The sequence below is a fragment of the Scyliorhinus canicula genome, chromosome 1, assembly GCF_902713615.1.
Source record: "Scyliorhinus canicula chromosome 1, sScyCan1.1, whole genome shotgun sequence".
Lineage (NCBI taxonomy): Eukaryota > Metazoa > Chordata > Chondrichthyes > Carcharhiniformes > Scyliorhinidae > Scyliorhinus > Scyliorhinus canicula.
The window spans coordinates 5,909,794-5,927,461 of record NC_052146.1 but is presented as its reverse complement, the minus strand read 5'-3'; the positions used below and the strand labels follow the sequence as shown (position 1 = coordinate 5,927,461).

Here is a 17,668-nt window from a genome sequence, read left to right as displayed (position 1 = left end):
CCTTCCCTAAATCTCTGCCCTGCTCTCTCCGCCTCTAAGATTCTTAATCCAGCACGGGCAGCACGGTAGCATTGTGGATAGCACAATCGCTTCACAGCTCCATGGTCCCAGGTTCGATTCCGGCTTGGGTCACTGTCTGTGCGGAGTCTGCACATCCTCCCCGTGTGTGCGTGGGTTTCCTCCGGGTGCTCCAGTTTCCTCCCACAGTCCAAAGATGTGGTTAGGTGGATTGGCCGTGATAAATTGCCCTTAGTGTTCAAAATTGCCTTTAGTGTTGGGTGGGGTTACTGGGTTATGGGGATAGGGTGGAGTTGTTGACCTTGGGTAGGGTGCTCTTTCCAAGAGCCGGTGCAGACTCGATGGGCCGAATGGCCTCCTTTGCACTGTAAATTCTATGATTCTCTTTGACCAGTCTTCTGCCTGGTATTTCCTTATGTGCCTGTGTTAAATTTAGTTTGATTTCTCTGCCGTGAAGCATTCTGGGATGTTTTATTGTGTTAAAGCAGCTACATAAACGCCGGCTGTGCGTATTGTTCTCGCCTCCTCAGAGGAGATTAACATTTTTTCTACTCTCTCTGATCCTTTAGTTATCTTCAACATCAATCGTCAATCTTTTATACTTGAGGGAATACCGGCCTCGTCTATGCAACCTCCCTCATAAATCAACACATTGAGGCTAAGAGCTAGAAACACTGTGAAAGTCAGGAGAGGAACTTGGCCGTGGGGCAGGCAATTGCCTAAATTGGGATGGGAATGAGCAACATATTGAGGTGGTTGGTGATCGGTGGGGTGGACCAAGCGGCAGGATTTTGGATCTGCTCAAGCTTCAGGAGTGACCAGAAATGCGACCAATGGTGATAGTTTTCCCGAAATGTTTCCTCAAGATAAAGGATGGCAATATTTCTCTGGTCCTTCCCCTCTGTGATCAAGCCCAAGAAATAGTATCCAGCTTTCCAAACTAGTGGAGGAAAGCAGCGAGTGGTACGACAACCTGGCAACCTGCTCCAGCCCAGGTGGGCGCTGAATAGATAACGAAGCAAAAACAATCCCTTTGTGGACCAACTCGAATCTCTCAGTATCTGCCCTGAGGAAATTCGATGAGAGTGAAACGTTCTGAGAGATCATGAGGACATGATACGGATTGCAATTACTGTTCATGTGTCGACGAGCACGGCGGCCATTTTGTGCACAGCACGATTCCACAAACAGTAAACCAAGGAAATGACAGACTCTAACCAATCTCAGGTTGTCTTTTTTTGAGGAACGTTGGCTAGGAGATGGGGAGAACGCCCTGCTCTTTTCCCAGCACCATGGAGTGTTTAAACAGCTTCTCGAATGAACTTTTACAGGTAGAACATCGATCTGAAGGATCAGAAATTTTTTTTTTTTTTTTTTTAATAAATTTAGATTACCCAATTATTTTTTCCAATTAAGGGGCAATTTAGCATGGCCAATCCACCTACTCTGCACATTTTTGGGTTGTGGGGGCGAAACCCACGCAGACACGGGGAGAATATGCAAACTCCACACGGACAGTGACCCAGAGCCGGGATCGAACCTGGGACCTCAGCGCCGTGAGGCGGTTGTGCTAACCACTAGGCCACCGTGCTGCCCTTGAAGGATCAGAAATAATAGGAATGGGCTGAAGTACCCAACTGACCTGCTGTCGGACGACCTGAGACCTGGAAGAATTGAAGTTTCTTCCTTCGTCTTAAGCTAAATTATCTGCTTAATTCTTCACTCTCCTCTTCCTTCCTCACTCTGTAGAAGTGTTAAAAAGCAAGGCCCAGTCTGCCCGGGAACATATCGAACATCCGCTATGTTGAAGAAGTGTAGGGTTCTCCCTGCCACCCTAGCTCAGGGTTCCAAGAAACGCAGTTTGGGAACCCCAGTCCCAGCTAATATTGCCACTCAACCAACATCACTTTTTTTAAAAATTGGATAATTTTGTCATTATCCCGTTGCTGTTTATGGGATCTGGCTGCACTCAAATTGGAGGCTGCGTTTTGTACACTACAGCAGTGACTACACTTCAAAAAGTGCTTCATTGTCTGAGAAGTGTTTTGGGACAAGAAGTGTTCAAGTATTGCCTTCTCCCATAGGCTGGCTAATGCACCCGGCATTGATTTCTTTAAAGAAAGAGCGTGCATACTGCCCGTTTCATAACCTCAGGAGGTCTTTCCATAGCCTGGAAGTATAAGAGGGAGGTTAATACTTTTCAGCTTAGTCACGAGTATCCAACAGCACTCGGGTGACGACGAGGGGAGGCGGTGGTGTTGTGGTATTGTCGCTGGACAAGTAACCCAGAGACCCAGGGTAATGCTCTGATACTCTCGGGTTCAAATCCCACAATGGCAGATGGTGAAATTTGAATTCAGTATTAAAAAAAGATCTGGAATTAAAAGTATAATGATGACCACGAAACCGTTGCCAATCGTCATAAAAGCCCACCTGGTTCACTAATGTCCTTCAGGGAAGGAAATCTGCCGCCCGTACCCGGTCTGGCCTACATGTGACTCCAAACCCATACAGCGATGCAGTTGAATCTTAACTGCCCCCCCCCCGCCCCACTGAAATAGCTGAGCAAGCCACTCGGTTCAAAGGTCAATTAGAGATGGGCAACAAATCCCAAGCACAAATTTAAGAAATGTTTTGTTTTAAATGCTTACCTGGAAGGGGGCTTTTCCGGTCAGACACTGGTACACAATAGTTCCGATACTCCACAGGTCAGCCTTGGCGTCATAATGCTGGGACATAATGACTTCTGGGGCCTGGTGAGAGAGGGCCAGAGAGAAGTTAGAATTGCCGCCTCATCAAAAACACATTGAATGTTTCACGTTCTCCAGAGGAACCTCTCAAATTCAAATACTGATTCTGCCCAATCTGTTCAGTGGAAAAGCAGTTCAGGAAAGCAGACATAATTCAGGCCTCAGCTCCCTCAAAACTGCCCTGCCGCTCAATTACATCACGACTCAACCTTACCCCAGTCCCATTTACCTCCCTTTGCTCCCTATCGCTTCCTCTCCTTACCCATCAGCAATTCAGTTGAGTTCATGCCCTGAAAACTCTCAGCACATCCCAAAGTCGCTGGGCCTCGCTCCCTAACAGCGCGGTGGGTATACCTACACCACAGGGACTGCAGGGGTTGAAGAAGACGACTCACCACCAGCTTCTCCGAGGCGCTAAGGGATGGGCAATCAACAAGCCGGCATCCCGTGAAAAAATAAATATATTTTTAAAATCCTTTCCAGCCAATGAAACGCTTTTATTTTGAGGTTTGATGACGATTGAGATGCAGAAAACTCAGCAGCCAACCAGCACACAGCAAGATCCCGTAAGCAGCAACGTGAAGCACCCGCTCTGCCTGCAGCTCTTGCGGCCTCCACTAGAATTAAAGGGTTAAATTACGGGGACTTGCAACGTAAATTTGGTTTGAATTTAGAAAGTTTAGTGATGATCTAATCGAGGTGTTTAAGTTTGTCCATGTGGATCGAGAGAAGCGATTTCCCCTGGTGTGGGTGAGGGGCGAAATGAGGAGGCATCATTTCAAACCAGAGCCAGGCTTTCCTGGGGGAAACAGGATAGTGGAAATTCAAACCTGTTCCCCCCCCCCCCCCCCACAAAGTCCCTCAGTGTCGGGCTGCTGTCTGTGGAATCTGACTGCTGTGTTTTCTACATTACAACAGTTGTTACACCTTAAAAATGAAAGGATTTCATTAGCTGTAGAGGGTTTTTAAAAAATTAATTTATTATTGGGGCGGCACAGTGGTTAGCACTGCTGTCTCACAGCACCACCCCGCTTCGGGTCACTGTCTGTGTGGAGTTTGTACGTCCTCCCCGTGTCTCCGTGAGTTTCCTCCGGGTGCTCCGGTTTCCTCCCACATTCCAAAGATTTGCAGGTTAGGTGGATTGGCTACGATAAATTGCCCCTTAGTGTCCAAAAGCTTAGGTGGGGTTATGGGGTAGAGCGGGGGATTGAGCCTAGCTAGGGTGCACTTTCGGAGGGTCGGTGCAGACCCGATGAGCTGAATGGCTCATGTCGTATGGGGAACGGTTGAGGACTCTGGGTCTGTACTCGTTGGGAGTTTAGAAGGATGAGGGGGGATCTTACTGAAACTTACAAGGTACTGCGTGACCTGGATCGAGTGGACGTGGAGAGAATTTTTCCACTTGTAGGAAAAACTAGAAGCAGAGGACACAATCTCAGACTAAAGGGACGATCCTTTAAAACAGAGATGAGGAGGAATTTCTTCAGCCAGAGGGTGGTGAATCTGTGGAACTCTTTGCCGCAGAAGGCTGTGGAGGTCAAATCACTGAGTGTCTTTAAGACAGAGATAGATGGGTTCATAATTAATAAGGGGATCAGGGGTTAAGGGGAGAATGGGGATGAGAAAAATATCAGCCATGATTGAATGGCGGAGCAGACTCAATGGGCCGAGTGGCCTAATTCTGCTCCTATGTGTTATGGTCTATGGTCTCCTTCTGCACTGTAGGGATTCTGCGATTACATGGACTGTGGGCATCGCTGGCTCGGCCAGCATTTATTGCCCATCCCTAATTGCCCCTTGAGAAGGTGGTGGTGAGCTGCCTTCTTGAACCACTGCAGTCCATGTGGTGTAGGTACATCCACAATGCTGTTAGGGAGCAGAGTTCTGGGATCTGAAGAAATTCCTCCTCATCTCTGTTTTAAAGGATCGTCCCTTTAGTCTGAGATTGTGCCCTTTGGTTCTAGTTTTTCCTACAAGTGGAAACATCCTCTCCACGTCCACTCTATCCAGGCCTCGCAGTATAGCCTGTAAGTTTCAATAAGATCCCCCCCTCATCCTTCTAAACTCCAACGAGTACACTTGGAGATGCTGAGATCGTCAAATACGTTATGTCAATGTAAGCTCTTTAAACTAGAACACAAGGTGGGCGGGGGCTTCCCGGGTGCACGCAAGGTCCTATTGCTGCTGTCCTACAAAACGTTTTGTTTTCTGATCTGTGGTTTCTGTGGTAAAATCCTAATCTTAGCAAGTAAACAAACCCAGTTGATGTTTTACTAATGATTCATAATGACCTGTTATAGTATCTGAGCAAGAGTTACATCAGCCAGCAAACTAATACGTGAATCACTGGCTTGGAAAAGTTGAGTCTATTTACTTTCCACACAGTTGCTCTGTTGCTCGATAGTGACAGAGTTGCATCAGAAATCTTCTCCTTTGTGAAATGAAATGAAATGAATGAAATGAAAATCACTTATTGTCACAAGTAGGCTTCAATGAAGTTACTGTGAAAAGCCCCTAGTCGCCACATTCCGGCACCTGTCCGGGGACGCTGGTACGGGAGCGTGTCACAACAATGCTTTTCGCTACTAAACGGAGAGATAAAAATTGGTCAAGGGGAAACTCTCTTTGCCCTTCTTCAATGTAAAGCTGCAGGAGCTTTTCCGACCACTCGTGAGGGAAGGTGCTGCCTCGGTATAATGTATGATTTAAATAGATCCACACATGGGTGGCTATTTCATTGAGTTGGCAGGGGGAGCACGATGGGCTGAACTGCTGCTGTTTGCTCAGAGCTGCTTACGTCCCATCATTGTCACTTTGCAACCGGTGTGTGTGTCGCACAGCTGAGCAAACAGCCTGGGGTATGTTTCCGAAGCTCGGTCAGACGGAGGAGGCATTCCCGGGCTCGAGTCCAGGTTCGAAACCAAACATGCAGAGAAATGAACAGCTGGACAGATGACTGGGCGGTGGGCTGATAATTAACTGTTATCCTGCCTGCCACACCCATGTTACTGCTGACAACTATTGAAGGCTGCACGCACAGTAAACCAGGCCAGATGACACTATTTATCCTTCATTCTTGGACCTGGGCGTCACTGGCAGGATCAGCATTTATCGCCCACCCCTAAGCTACCTTACGGAGATGGCGGTGAGCTGTCGTGTATCTGGTTATGACATAGAATAGAATTTACAGTACAGGAGGCCATTCTGCCCATCGGGTCTTCACAGGCCCTTGGAAAGAGCACCCCACACCCTATTGCGTAACCCAGTCTAACCGTTTTGGACACTAAGGGGCAATTTAGCATGGCCAATCCACCTAACCTGCACATCTTTGGACCGTGGGAGGAAACCGGAGCACCCGGAGGAAACCCGGGCAGACGCGGGGCGAACGTGCAAACCCCGCACTAACAGTGACATAGCGGGGAATCAAACCTGGGACCCTGGCGCTGTGAAGCAACAGTGCTAACCTCTGTGCCACCATGCTGCCCACTTGTTTGTTGCAGCTGAGTGACCACTTCGAGAGCGGTCGGGAGCCAGCCTGATTGGTGTGGGACTGAAACAATTGCACAGGCCCAGACTGGGTGAGGAGTACTGGATTCGTTCTCAGAGAGGAGCACAAGGGAACCACGGGGTTTACGGCAATCCAACCGTCTCTCAGTCACTTTCGCCGAGACTGGCTTTTTACTTCTTTCTTTGGAAATTGAACCGAGTTTCTCGCTGCCATGCTGGGGCTGAATTCTCATTCTCCGCAGTATTAACAGTAGAACAGGGCAGCACGGTAGCATTGTGGATAGCACAATGGCTTCACAGCTCCAGGGTCCCAGGTTCGATTCCGGCTTGGGTCACTGTCTGTGCGGAGTCTGCACATCCTCCCTGTGTGTGTGTGGGTTTCCTCCGGGTGCTCCGGTTTCCTCCCACAGTCCAAAGATGTGCAGGTTAGGTGGATTGGCCATGATAAATTGTCCTTAGTGTCCAAAATTGCCCTTAGTGTTGGGCGGGGTTACTGGGTTATTGGGATAGGGGGAGGTGTTGACCTTGGGTAGGGTGCTCTTTCCAAGACCCGGTGCAGACTCGATGGGCCGAATGGCCTCCTTCTGCACTGTAAATTCTATCTATCTATGAACATCCTCAAGGAGACAGTGGTGCAGTGGCAGGGATTCGGGAAGAGAATGTCCGGGTTTTTAGGCCCTACACGGTTCACGGAACGGTCTCCAAGGATGAGTAAAAATCCAAGAGGCCGGAGCTGGCAACACACAGGGGTTCCTGGAGGGCGTTTTGGCTAGAGGGGGCTACAGAGACAGAAAGGGGCAAAGACAAGGGAGCATTTCAACATGAGGATGAGAACTTCAAAACCATCTGGGTGCCAGTGTAGAGCAGCAAGCTCAGGGGGTGGTAGGTCAACTAACACAGGTATATGAAGCAAGCTGGGCAGCATGGTAGCACAGCGGTTATCACTGTTGCTTCACAGCTCCAGGGTCCCGGCTTGGGTCACTGTCTGTGCGGAGTTTGCATGTTAGAGCACAGAACATACAGTGCAGGAGGCCATTCGGCCCATCGAGTCTGCACCGACCCACTTTAGCCCTCACTTCCACCCTATCCTCGTAACCCAATAACCCCTCCTAACCTTTTTTGGTCACTTAGGGCAATTTATCATGGTCAATCCACCTAACCTGCACGTCTTTGGACTGTGGGGGGAAACCGGAGCACCCGGAGGAAACCCACGCAGACACGGGGAGAACGTGCAGACTCCGCACAGACAGTGACCCAGCGGGGAATCGAACCTGGGACCCTGGCGCTGTGAAGCCACAGTGCCATCCACTTGTGCTACCGTGCTGCCCAACCGTTCTCACCGTGTCTGCGTGGGTTCCCTCCGGGTGCTCCGGTTCCCTCCCACAAGTCCAGAAAGACGTGCTGTTAGGTGAATTGGACATTCTGAATTCTCCCTCTGTGTACCCGAACATGCGCCGGAATGTGGCGACGAGGGGATTTTCACAGTAACTTCACCGCAGTGTTAATGTAAGCTAGATGTCCTCGTGTAGGTGGGTGGGAGGTCACCTCCACACAACTGAGTGACTCACTGAGCCAGTTCACAGGGCCGTGAAGAGTGAACCACTTTGGCGTTGGGATTGAGTGACCCGTGTGTGTGGCAGGTTTCCTGAAGGAATGCTGCACTGTCCGAGGTGCGCCTTGGGGATGAGAAGTTAAGGCAAAGCCCTAATTTGATTTTTGTTTGAAACTGAAATCTAACTCTCATGATGGGATTGAAAGTCATGTCATTCGGGGCTGGTTTAGCACAGTGGGCTAAACAGCTGTCTGGTAATAATAATAATTATTATAATGCAGAATAATTGCAATGCAGAACAGCGTGGATTCAATTCCCGTACTGGCCTCCCCAAACAGGCGCCAGAATGTGGCGACTAGGGGTTTTTCACAGTAACTTCATTGGAGCCTACTTGTGACAATAAGCGATTATTATTATTGTTATGTTGTCTGGAGGAGTTTAGTCATATAACCACTTCACTATCAAATGCAAGCAGCAAAACAATTAGTACTCGCTCTGGGAGTATACTCACCATATACATGGGCGAGCCACACAAAGTTGCTGCCAACATGTTGGTCTGTAAATACCGGGCAAAGCCAAAGTCAGCTGTGTTCAAAATTAGAGGAGGAGAGAATTCAGCAATATTGCCAAAGCAAGTCTGCTCAGTATTTACACTTCAAACAAACGAAGATTTCAACAAAATAACACAAGCAGCATGTTTGGGGTAAACTCATGTTATCAAAGCAATCATTTCCTTCAATTGGAAACGGCACGTTACATTACTCCCTCTAACTTTTATCATCACACCAAATCCTTCAGGACTGCTCTGGAGTCTCCAATATTTGAAGAATAATCTCCAGCATAAAACTGCAAGCAAAGAACACAAAGAGAAAAATCTTCAGGGCATGTAAAAACGGAGTTCTTTTTTTGCATCAAATCCCGTACCAGCCTCCCCGGACAGACGCCGGAATGTGGCGACTAGGGGCTTTTCACAGTAACCTCATTTGAAGCCTACTTGTGATTTTCATTTTTCATTCGCTCCCGGTGCGTCCACTTACTAATTACAAAAAATATTAATGATGTGGAGATGCCGGCGTTGGACTGGGGTGAGCACAGTAAGAAGTCTTACAACACCAGGTTAGAGTCCAACAGGTTTGTTTCAAACACGAGCTTTCGGAGCGCAGCTCCTTCCTCAGGTGAATATTAAGAGATGGGGAAGCAACGGCTGATTGGCTCAGTCAAGAATCCAATCAGATGAGAGTCTGTTCGTGTTCTGATTGGCTGAGACAGCAGGGTAATGTTGGGTGGGGCAATCTGAAACAGGAAACCATGGGCAGCACGGTGGCGCAGTGGGTTAGCCCTGCTGCCTCACGGCGCCGAGGTCCCAGGTTCGATCCCGGCTCTGCGTCACTGTCAGTGTGGAGTTTGCACATTCTCCCCATGTTTGTGGGGGTTTGACCCCCATAACCCAAAGATGTGCAGGGTAGGTGGATTGACCACGCTAAATGGGGCAGCAGGGTAGCATGGTGGTTAGCATAAATGCTTCACAGCTCCAGGGTCCCAGGTTCGATTCCCGGCTGGGTCACTGTCTGTGTGGAGTCTGCACGTCCTCCCCCTGTGTGCGTGGGTTTCCTCCGGGTGCTCCGGTTTCCTCCCACAGTCCAAAGATGTGCGGGTTAGGTGGATTGGCCATGCTAAATTGCCCCTTAATTGGAAAAAATGAATTGGGTACTCTAAAAAATGTTTTAAAAAAGAAACAGGAAATAATGGGCTGGAACCTGAGGCATGCATCCAGCTAAAGTAGGCAACTCAATGTGGTAAGTAGCCACACATGAGCATGGGCTTTCTCGGAAGTGAGATGGATCCTCAACAGGGCAGATCTCCCACACTCTCTCCTGACTCGTATCCAAGACTATTTCTGCAGCTGAGCAATGACTTGAAATATTGTTGGCCGTTTTCCTAGCCTCCTGTTTTGAACCCATGCGTGTAGGGATTTGAACTCTGGTTGGATATTGTCTTGAAGATTCTGCCACATGACCGGCCATCTCCAGTTGACCTCTTCCTCCCATTGGTCACCCAGCACATTCATTGTCACGGTATCCTTCTTAGCCAAACCCATTGCCAAGCCAACAGACTCGTTTCGGCAGGGTTTCCCCATGGGCTTTGAAACCCCGGCATTTGGAACAAACAGAGGTCTTGAACCTAAAGGTGCAGGCAATATGGCGGCAGTGCGACATTACTGGAGATGGTCTCCTGGTTGGGTGGCGAGTTCGGAGGGGTGTTGCTGAGGGAGGTGGGTTCTCGATGCTGCCAGCCCACTCAGAGAGCCCTCAGCTTTGGATCCTCACGGCATCCCTCGGAAAGAGGTGGGTGCTGCCGAGGGAGGTGGGTGCTGCCGAGGGAGGTGGGTGATTGAGAGGGCACCTCGACACGGAGTCGCTTAAAATACCATTTCAGCGAGGCCAAGCAGGCGAGCCCTCTGCGATTGGAAGGAAATCCCCCCCTCGGTGAAGTGCAGCCTTTTCTGTCCTTGGCCGCTTCTTTGGGGGGGGTGGGGCCAACATCTCCTATGGGCCCCTGGGCTGCCGTTGGGGGATGGGTTGGGAAGGGGGGGTGGTGGGGGAACATCTCCATTAAACTGACGCCTCCCCAGTGATGGCAGAATACTGACTGGCACTCAAAATAATCCCTCTTTGGGGCCTTGAATATGCAGATTGGTTTCTCTCCTCCAGTGAGCATGTGGATGATCGGCTTCCAGTCCACCCTTGGGACACCTCCACCATCAGCAGCAACACACTTGGATGGCTCCCCACTACTTTCCCGGCACCCTCCCCCACCCTGCACCCTACCCTCCCATCAGCCTGGGAAAAGTCACTCCCTTTTCACCCGTTTGGCAGATTCTTGTCTGCGAGTCAAAAAGCATTTTCCCACCAACTCCAATCTTTTTCTAACGAGTAAGAGTGTCAAAAGATTAATTTCTTTCTGCCCCTTGCGATGTTTCTGCTGGGAGTTTTCTCGGCCGCTAGTTCCTGGAGGAACCACGGATGAGGCCACGCAGGGATTCAAAGACAAGGGTGGGGGAATTCCTGAATTAAATGTTGGGGGTGGGGCGGGGGACTGGAGCCATTTAAAAAAAAAAATAATAAATTTAGAGTACCCAATTCATTTTTTCCAGTTAAGGGGCAATTTAGCGTGGCCAATCCACCTGCCCTGCACATCTTTGGGTTGTGGGGGCGAAACCCACGCAAACACGGGGAGAATGTGCAAACTCCACATGGACAGTGACCCAGAGCCGGGATCGAACCTGGGACCTCAGCGCCGTGAGGCAGCAATGCTAACCACTGCGCCACCGTGCTGCCCTTGGAGCCATTTTTAGCCACGGGGGGGTTAAAGGCAAACCGGACTTGCAAATGGGTCGGTTCCGGGCAGCGGAGTCTTGGATGAGATTTCCAGAAGGTGGGAGGTAAGCTCGAGATCGCTGGAATGGTTCCCAGTTTACAGATCGAGCCAGGTTGAGGGTTTCAGCAAACAGTTTGACTGAGGGCTGGAGATACTCAATGTTACAGAGGTGGAAATAGATGCTCTTGGTACAGGAGAGGTTACAGGAGTTTAAAAGCTCAGCTCGGGGGGGGGGGAGGGGTTGAGGTTTCAAGGAGGGGTGAAAAAGGGATTGTTAATTGAACGCACTGAATTAATTTGTTTCTTTTGCAGGGCAGGGGTTTCGAGACTCTTAAGGACTCAGTGTCAGATGAGGACAGCAAGACTTTCTGCAGTAGAAAGAACCAGTCAGTCACCTGAGTGACCTTGCCAAGGAAAATACTAGGGGGGCGGGGGGAGGGGGGAGGGGGGGGGGGGGGAGGAAGGAAACAGACTGAAAGAGTCTCAACTTCTGGGCAACTTCTCAGATACACAAACTGCCTTCCAATCCTGAAAAGAACCAACTTTTCTTGTTGGACAACTTAAAGCTTTCGATGAAGCCTGATTAACCGGTTCAACTCAAACTGACTATTTGCAAGTTTTATCTCTTTATTCTATAGCACAAGAAGAAGCAATATTCATTTTGTACCTTTTTAAATTATTTTCTGGGATGTGGGTATCGCTGGCTGGGCCAGCCATTTAATGATGTTGAACTTGATTTGACCACTTTCAGAGGAGGCAGCGCTGTGCATCACAGTGGCCCAGACCAGGTAAGGACGGCAGATTTCCTTCCCTAAAGGGCGTAAGTGAACCAGGTGGGCTTATGCAGGTTGTTATTGAGTTGCCCTGCTGGGATTCGAACCTCGGATCCCAGAGCATTACGCTGGGCATCTTGTCCAGCGCCAATACCACTCGGCCACTCCAGCGCCAATAGCACTCAGCCACGGCATCCTCACGCGTAACGTGCAGGGCCTTTGATACAGTAAAACAGCAGTGACATTCATCTGGCACTGAGCTACCCAAGGAGGGTCCAGTCGGGGTGATCAAAAGCCTGGCCAAGGCGGTAAGCTTCAAGGAGCCTCTCCGAGGGAGAGACTGAGATGGAGAGCTATAGGGAGGGAGTTGTTGAGGGAGATAACATTGATGCATTTGAGAGGAAGCAGGAGGGAGAAGGGAATAGAACGTTACCCAAATACAGTTTGATGAGGAGGATGCGAGAAGGCTCAAGTGGAGCATAGACTGGGTGGGCCGAATGGTCTGTTTCTGGGCTGAATATTCTGCATAATTCTATATAAAGCCCCGCGGAATATGATAAAATGCTGAATAAAAGCAAGATTCCCCCCCCCCCCCCCCCCCCCCCCCCCCCACATACTCAACTGTTACGTGCCTTATTCTAAAAGCTGAGTTATTCATAGAATGGTGGAGCACAGGAGGCCATTCGGCCAGTCATGTTTATACTAGCCCTTTGAAAGAGCTGTCTAAATAATTCCACTCGCCCTGCTCTTTGCCAATGGCCTCTGCAAGGTTCCAAAGGACAATCGCGGCTGGCACGCTTCGTCCATGAGGGACCCCTGCCACAGGACATTTGCGGAGGTCACCACAGACAAACTGGACACTCACCTATCTTGATGCGGATGTTGTTGGGGTTGGATTTACGGCCTGCGGTGCAGGACAGGAGGATGTTCTGCGGTTTCAGGTCGCGGTGGATGACCCCTTTGCTGTGCAACATCTTCATGGCGCCCGCTATCTGCTGCAGGAAGAGTCGGATGGTATCCTCGCTCAGTGTCCCCTTCACTGGAAAGTAAAAGGGAGGTGAGATCGGCAGCTTTTGGTTTAACTCTGAGACGTAGGGCGGGATTCTCTGATCCTGAGGCTCAGTGTTGATGCTGTCGTTAACGCAGTCGCGTTTCATGACGGCGTCAACGGGCCCTCAGGGGCAGCGATTCTAAACCCTTCAGTAGGCCAGCACGGCACTGGAGCGACCCACGCCGCTTCAGCTGCTGATCTGCGGCGTCAAATGGGTGCCGCGGGACTGCGATAGGCTCCAATGCGCACATGCGCAGTGGCTCCCTTCTCCGACGCAACATAGAGTAGGGCTACAGGGGCCGGCGCAGAGCAAAAGAGGCCCCCAACCCGAGAGGTCGGCCCGCCGATCGGTAGGCCCCGATCGCGGGCCAGGCCACAGCGGAGGCCCCCCCCCCCCCCCCCCCCCCGGGGTCGGACCCCCCCCTCAAACCAGGCCGCAGCCGGATGGATGCACGGCGAGATCCTGCCGGGTAAGACCACACGTGGAAGGCGCCGGCGGGGCTCGGATTCTTTTTACGGCCGCTCGGCCCATCCCGGGGGGAGAATTGCCGGGGAGTGGGGGGGGCACGTAGGCCGGCCCCCGATCGGCGTCACGCCAGTGCCAATGGCGCCGATTCTCCGCTCTCCAGGAGAATTGGCGGACTGGCATTGGGGCGGCGGCCCAGCGATTCGCGCCAGGCCCAGCGATTCTCAGGCCCAGCGATTCTCAGGCCCAGCGATTCTCAGGCCCAGCGATTCTCAGGCCCAGCGATTCGCGCCCGGCCCAGCAATTCTCAGGCCCAGCGATTCCCAGGCCCAGCCTGGGCTGAGAGAATCCCGCCCGTAAACTCTCTGACGGAAAAACACACTCATCGGACTGCAGCTGGGATCCAATATGCTGTTCTTGGCTTCGAAAGCAACCTCAGATCCTATCAGAATGCAGTTACTAACTAACCATCCCTTCTAACAATGGGGCTCAGTGCTTGATGTTAAAATGCTGACATGGAATCAGTATATCTCTACCGCAGGTTCCTGACTGACAACGTGACAGTGAATTTACGCTGCAGTCTCCTGCCATCACATCACACACCCAAACACACAAAGCAATTCTTCAATTCTGCCATCTTATGAATTGAGAAGACCATAATAATAATAATCACTTACTGTCACAAGACTTCAATGAAGTTACTGTGAAGGCCTTAAGACATAGGAGATTTTCCAGCATTTTCTCTTTCGTTTCAGACTCCAGCATCCGCAGTAATTTGCTTTTAAACAGAGGAGAATTAGGCCATTCGGCCCATCGAGTCTGCTCCGCCATTCAATCATGGCTGATATGTTTCTGTCTTGTCTTTTAAAGTAAATTTAGCGTACCCAATCACTTTTTTTTCCCCAATTAAGGGGCAATTTAGCGTGGCCGATCGACCTAGCCTGCACATCTTTTGGGTTGTGGGGGTGAGACCCATGCAAACACGGGGAGAATGTGCAGGCTGATACTTTTCTCATCCCCATTCCCCTGCCTTCTCTCCATAACCCCTGATCTCTGATGAATCAAGAACCTATCTATCCTAAAGACACTCAGTGATTTGGCCTCCACAGCCTTCGGCGGCAATTGAGAAACCAATTGATCTCATCCATTATTTAAAAAATGAATCCAGACAACAATCGACAGACACATATGATAATATTTTTATCAAATATGATTCACCCGATGTCTGTGTCTATGTATTTACATTGTGCATTTATGCATGTCCTATGTTTTTTATGTATGGAACGATCTGGACTGTACGCAGAACAATACTTTTCATTGTACCTCGGTACACGTGACCATAAATAAAATCCAGTCAAATCAAGCGGTCAATTCTCTGGGGCTGAACACAAAACAAGCAGAGCGGGTTATCAATACTGTATCATGGTCTGTAGAAGATTCTCTTTGTGCTTAATTCCTACAGTGAGTGATTAGGTTAAACAGATATTAGTTGGAAGTGTCGGTGGTAAAGAGATGGGCGGGGGGGGGGACCCTGAGTACTCTGACACAAAGGAGGTTGCATGGGCAGCATGGTAGCACAGTGGTTAGCACTGCTGCCTCACGGCACCAAGGTCCCAGGTTCGATTCCCGGCTTGGGTCACTGTGTGTGCGGAGCCTGCACGTTCTTCCCGTGTCTGCGTGGGTTTCCTCCGGGTGCTCCAGTTTCCTCCCACAAGTCTCGAAAGACGTGCTTGTTAGGTAATTTGGACATTCTGAATTCTCCCTCTGTGTACCCGAACAGACGCCAGAATGTGGCGACTGGGGGCTTTTCACAGTAACTTCATTGCAGTGTTAATGTCAGCCTACTTGTGACAATAATAGAGATTATTATTATTATTACTACACTGCTCTCACCACGAGGGTTGTTCCAATCATTTAAGCAGCACCACTGAACAGAAGGCCCACTAACCTGTACACAACACCAGCATTACTACATTCAGACAACCAACAAATTCTGGACATCCTGTAGCTTTACTGAAGAGACAGAACTTGTTTTGACTGCTCGGGCAACTTGGCAAGGACTGCAGAGATATAGATAGTTCCTTACCTGTGAAAGAAAGGACTTGCATTTATTTAGCACCTTTCGAGGCCTCAGGATGTCCCACAATGCTTCACATGAGAATTTTTTTTCTTTTGGCGTGTAGTCATTCCTGTAGTCTAGGAAATGAGATAGCCAATTTACACACGCCAAGTGTCCACAAATGTGAGAATGACAATCCACCTATTGTAGTAATGTTGGTCGAGAAATAAATATTGGTCCCAGGAGATTTCCTGCTCCTCTTCAAAATGGTCCCACAAGGTCTTGGCTGAAATCATATCTGGCACATAGGAAGATGGTGAGATTGTTGGAGGCCTATCATCTCAACCCCAGAACACTGTGCAGGAGTTCCTCTGGGTAGTGTCCTCGGCCCAACCATCGTCAGCTGCTTCATCAATGACCGTCTTTCCATCGTACGGTCAAAGTGGGAATGTTCACCGATGATTGCTCGGTGCTCAGCACCATCCACAACTCCTCAGATACCGGAGCAGTCTGTCTCCAATGCAGCAAGACCTAGACATCATTCAGCCTTGGGATGATAAGTGGCAAGTAACATTCGTGCCACACAAGTGCCAGGCAATAACAATCTCCAACAAGAGGCGGCAGCACGGTAGCATTGTGGATAGCACAATTGCTTCACAGCTCCAGGCTCCCAGGTTCGATTCCGGCTTGGGTCACTGTCTGTGTGGAGTCTGCACACCCACCCCGTGTGTGCGTGGATTTCCTCCGGGTGCTCCGGTTTCCTCCCACAGTCCAAAGATGTGCAGGTTAGGTGGATTGGCCATGCTAAATTGCCCTTAGTGTCCAAAATTGCCCTTAGTGTTGGGTGGGGTTACTGGGTTATGGGAATAGGGTGGAGTTGTTGACCTTGGATAGGGTGCTCTTTCCAAGAGCCGGTGCAGACGCGATGGGCTGAATGGCCTCCTTCTGCACTGTAAATTCTATGATTCTATGAAGTCACACACTGCCCTGGCTTGCAAATATATCGGCGTTCCTTCACTGGTGAAGCAGTCAGTAAAATTCACGGGACTTATGGTGATGTCCGGGAGATCTGCAGAAGATTTTAAAACTTCTCCGGTAGAAGATTTTCTCAGCGGCTTGCTGGCTTCAAGAGATGCGGAAACGGAAATGAAGTCGTTGGCGCACAGCTGCTGCCACAGGAGTTTGCGTGTTACACTTCGTTACGTGTTAATTCACTGTCACGGGGTCAAAATCTCAGAACTCCCTCCCTAGCAGCACTGTGGGTGCACCTACACCACATGGACTGCATCAAAAGAGACAGCAAACAGTGCTGTTTATGGGAGCTTGCTGAGCATTTTCCCCAAATTATACCAGTGACTACACTTCAAACGCACCTCACTGACTGTAAAGCAATTGGGGGGGGGGGGGGGGGGGGGGGGGGGGCACCATGAGGGTACAAAAGCTTTTTGTTTCTTTCTAACCTGTTCAGGAGATAACTAAACAGGTGGCCCTATCAGTCACACCCAATGTTGAAATCTATTCACACTCGGCGCAGTAAATGCTGCCGCTAGATGTAATCTTATCTACATCCAGCCAATCAGCAGCGTTATTATTTTTCTAACACTCTACAAAGCCATTTTATTTCAGACTTACAATGGAGATAATCAGCAAGGTCACCACCATTACAGTACTGCAAAACACAAAAACACACAGGGTGAGTGAGTCAGGTTACATGGTGCAGTCAGTTATAAATGACACAATCTATAATTGGTTATCAGCTGTAGTGTCATGTAAAAATAGATCACACGGGCAAACCCAGCCTGTAATCAGTTGGGGTGGGGGGGGGGGGGGGGGGGGGGGACGACCGTAACCTGCAAGCAATAATTCACAACGCTTCACCCACCCAGTGACCCCCGAGCACGTTGCATAACTCACCTCCATCACCAGATAGACAGAGTGCGCCATCTCCTGTAAAATGGAAAGACGCAGTTAGAAATAACGGCATTTTCGTGCATGATATTCTTGCGTAAGCTGCAGACCACTGGTCCCCAGAACTTATTTTCTTTCCTCTGGTTTTCCTCTTTCAATGCTTCCCATTGGTAGCCGCTGTGTCAACAGTGAAGCGCAACGCAAAC

At 49.8% G+C, this 17,668-nt stretch overlaps 1 protein-coding gene across 4 annotated transcripts in view; it reads right to left on the bottom strand.

Moving 5' to 3' along the window:
- ulk1b (unc-51 like autophagy activating kinase 1) overlaps positions 1-17,668 on the bottom strand; it is a 130,656-nt gene that overhangs the window by 83,382 nt on the left and 29,606 nt on the right. For all 4 annotated transcript variants that reach the window (XR_005461459.1, XM_038803577.1, XM_038803741.1 and 1 more), the window contains exons 4-8: positions 17,469-17,501; positions 17,187-17,223; positions 12,844-13,017; positions 8,339-8,412; positions 2,670-2,771 (exon numbers count right to left, since the gene is read on the bottom strand). Coding sequence is in view for 3 of the 4 variants with exons in the window: in XM_038803577.1 (XP_038659505.1) it covers positions 2,670-2,771; positions 8,339-8,412; positions 12,844-13,017; positions 17,187-17,223; positions 17,469-17,501 (420 nt within the window). In the remaining variant the exon portion in view is untranslated. The remainder of the gene's footprint in view (positions 1-2,669; positions 2,772-8,338; positions 8,413-12,843; positions 13,018-17,186; positions 17,224-17,468; positions 17,502-17,668) is intronic.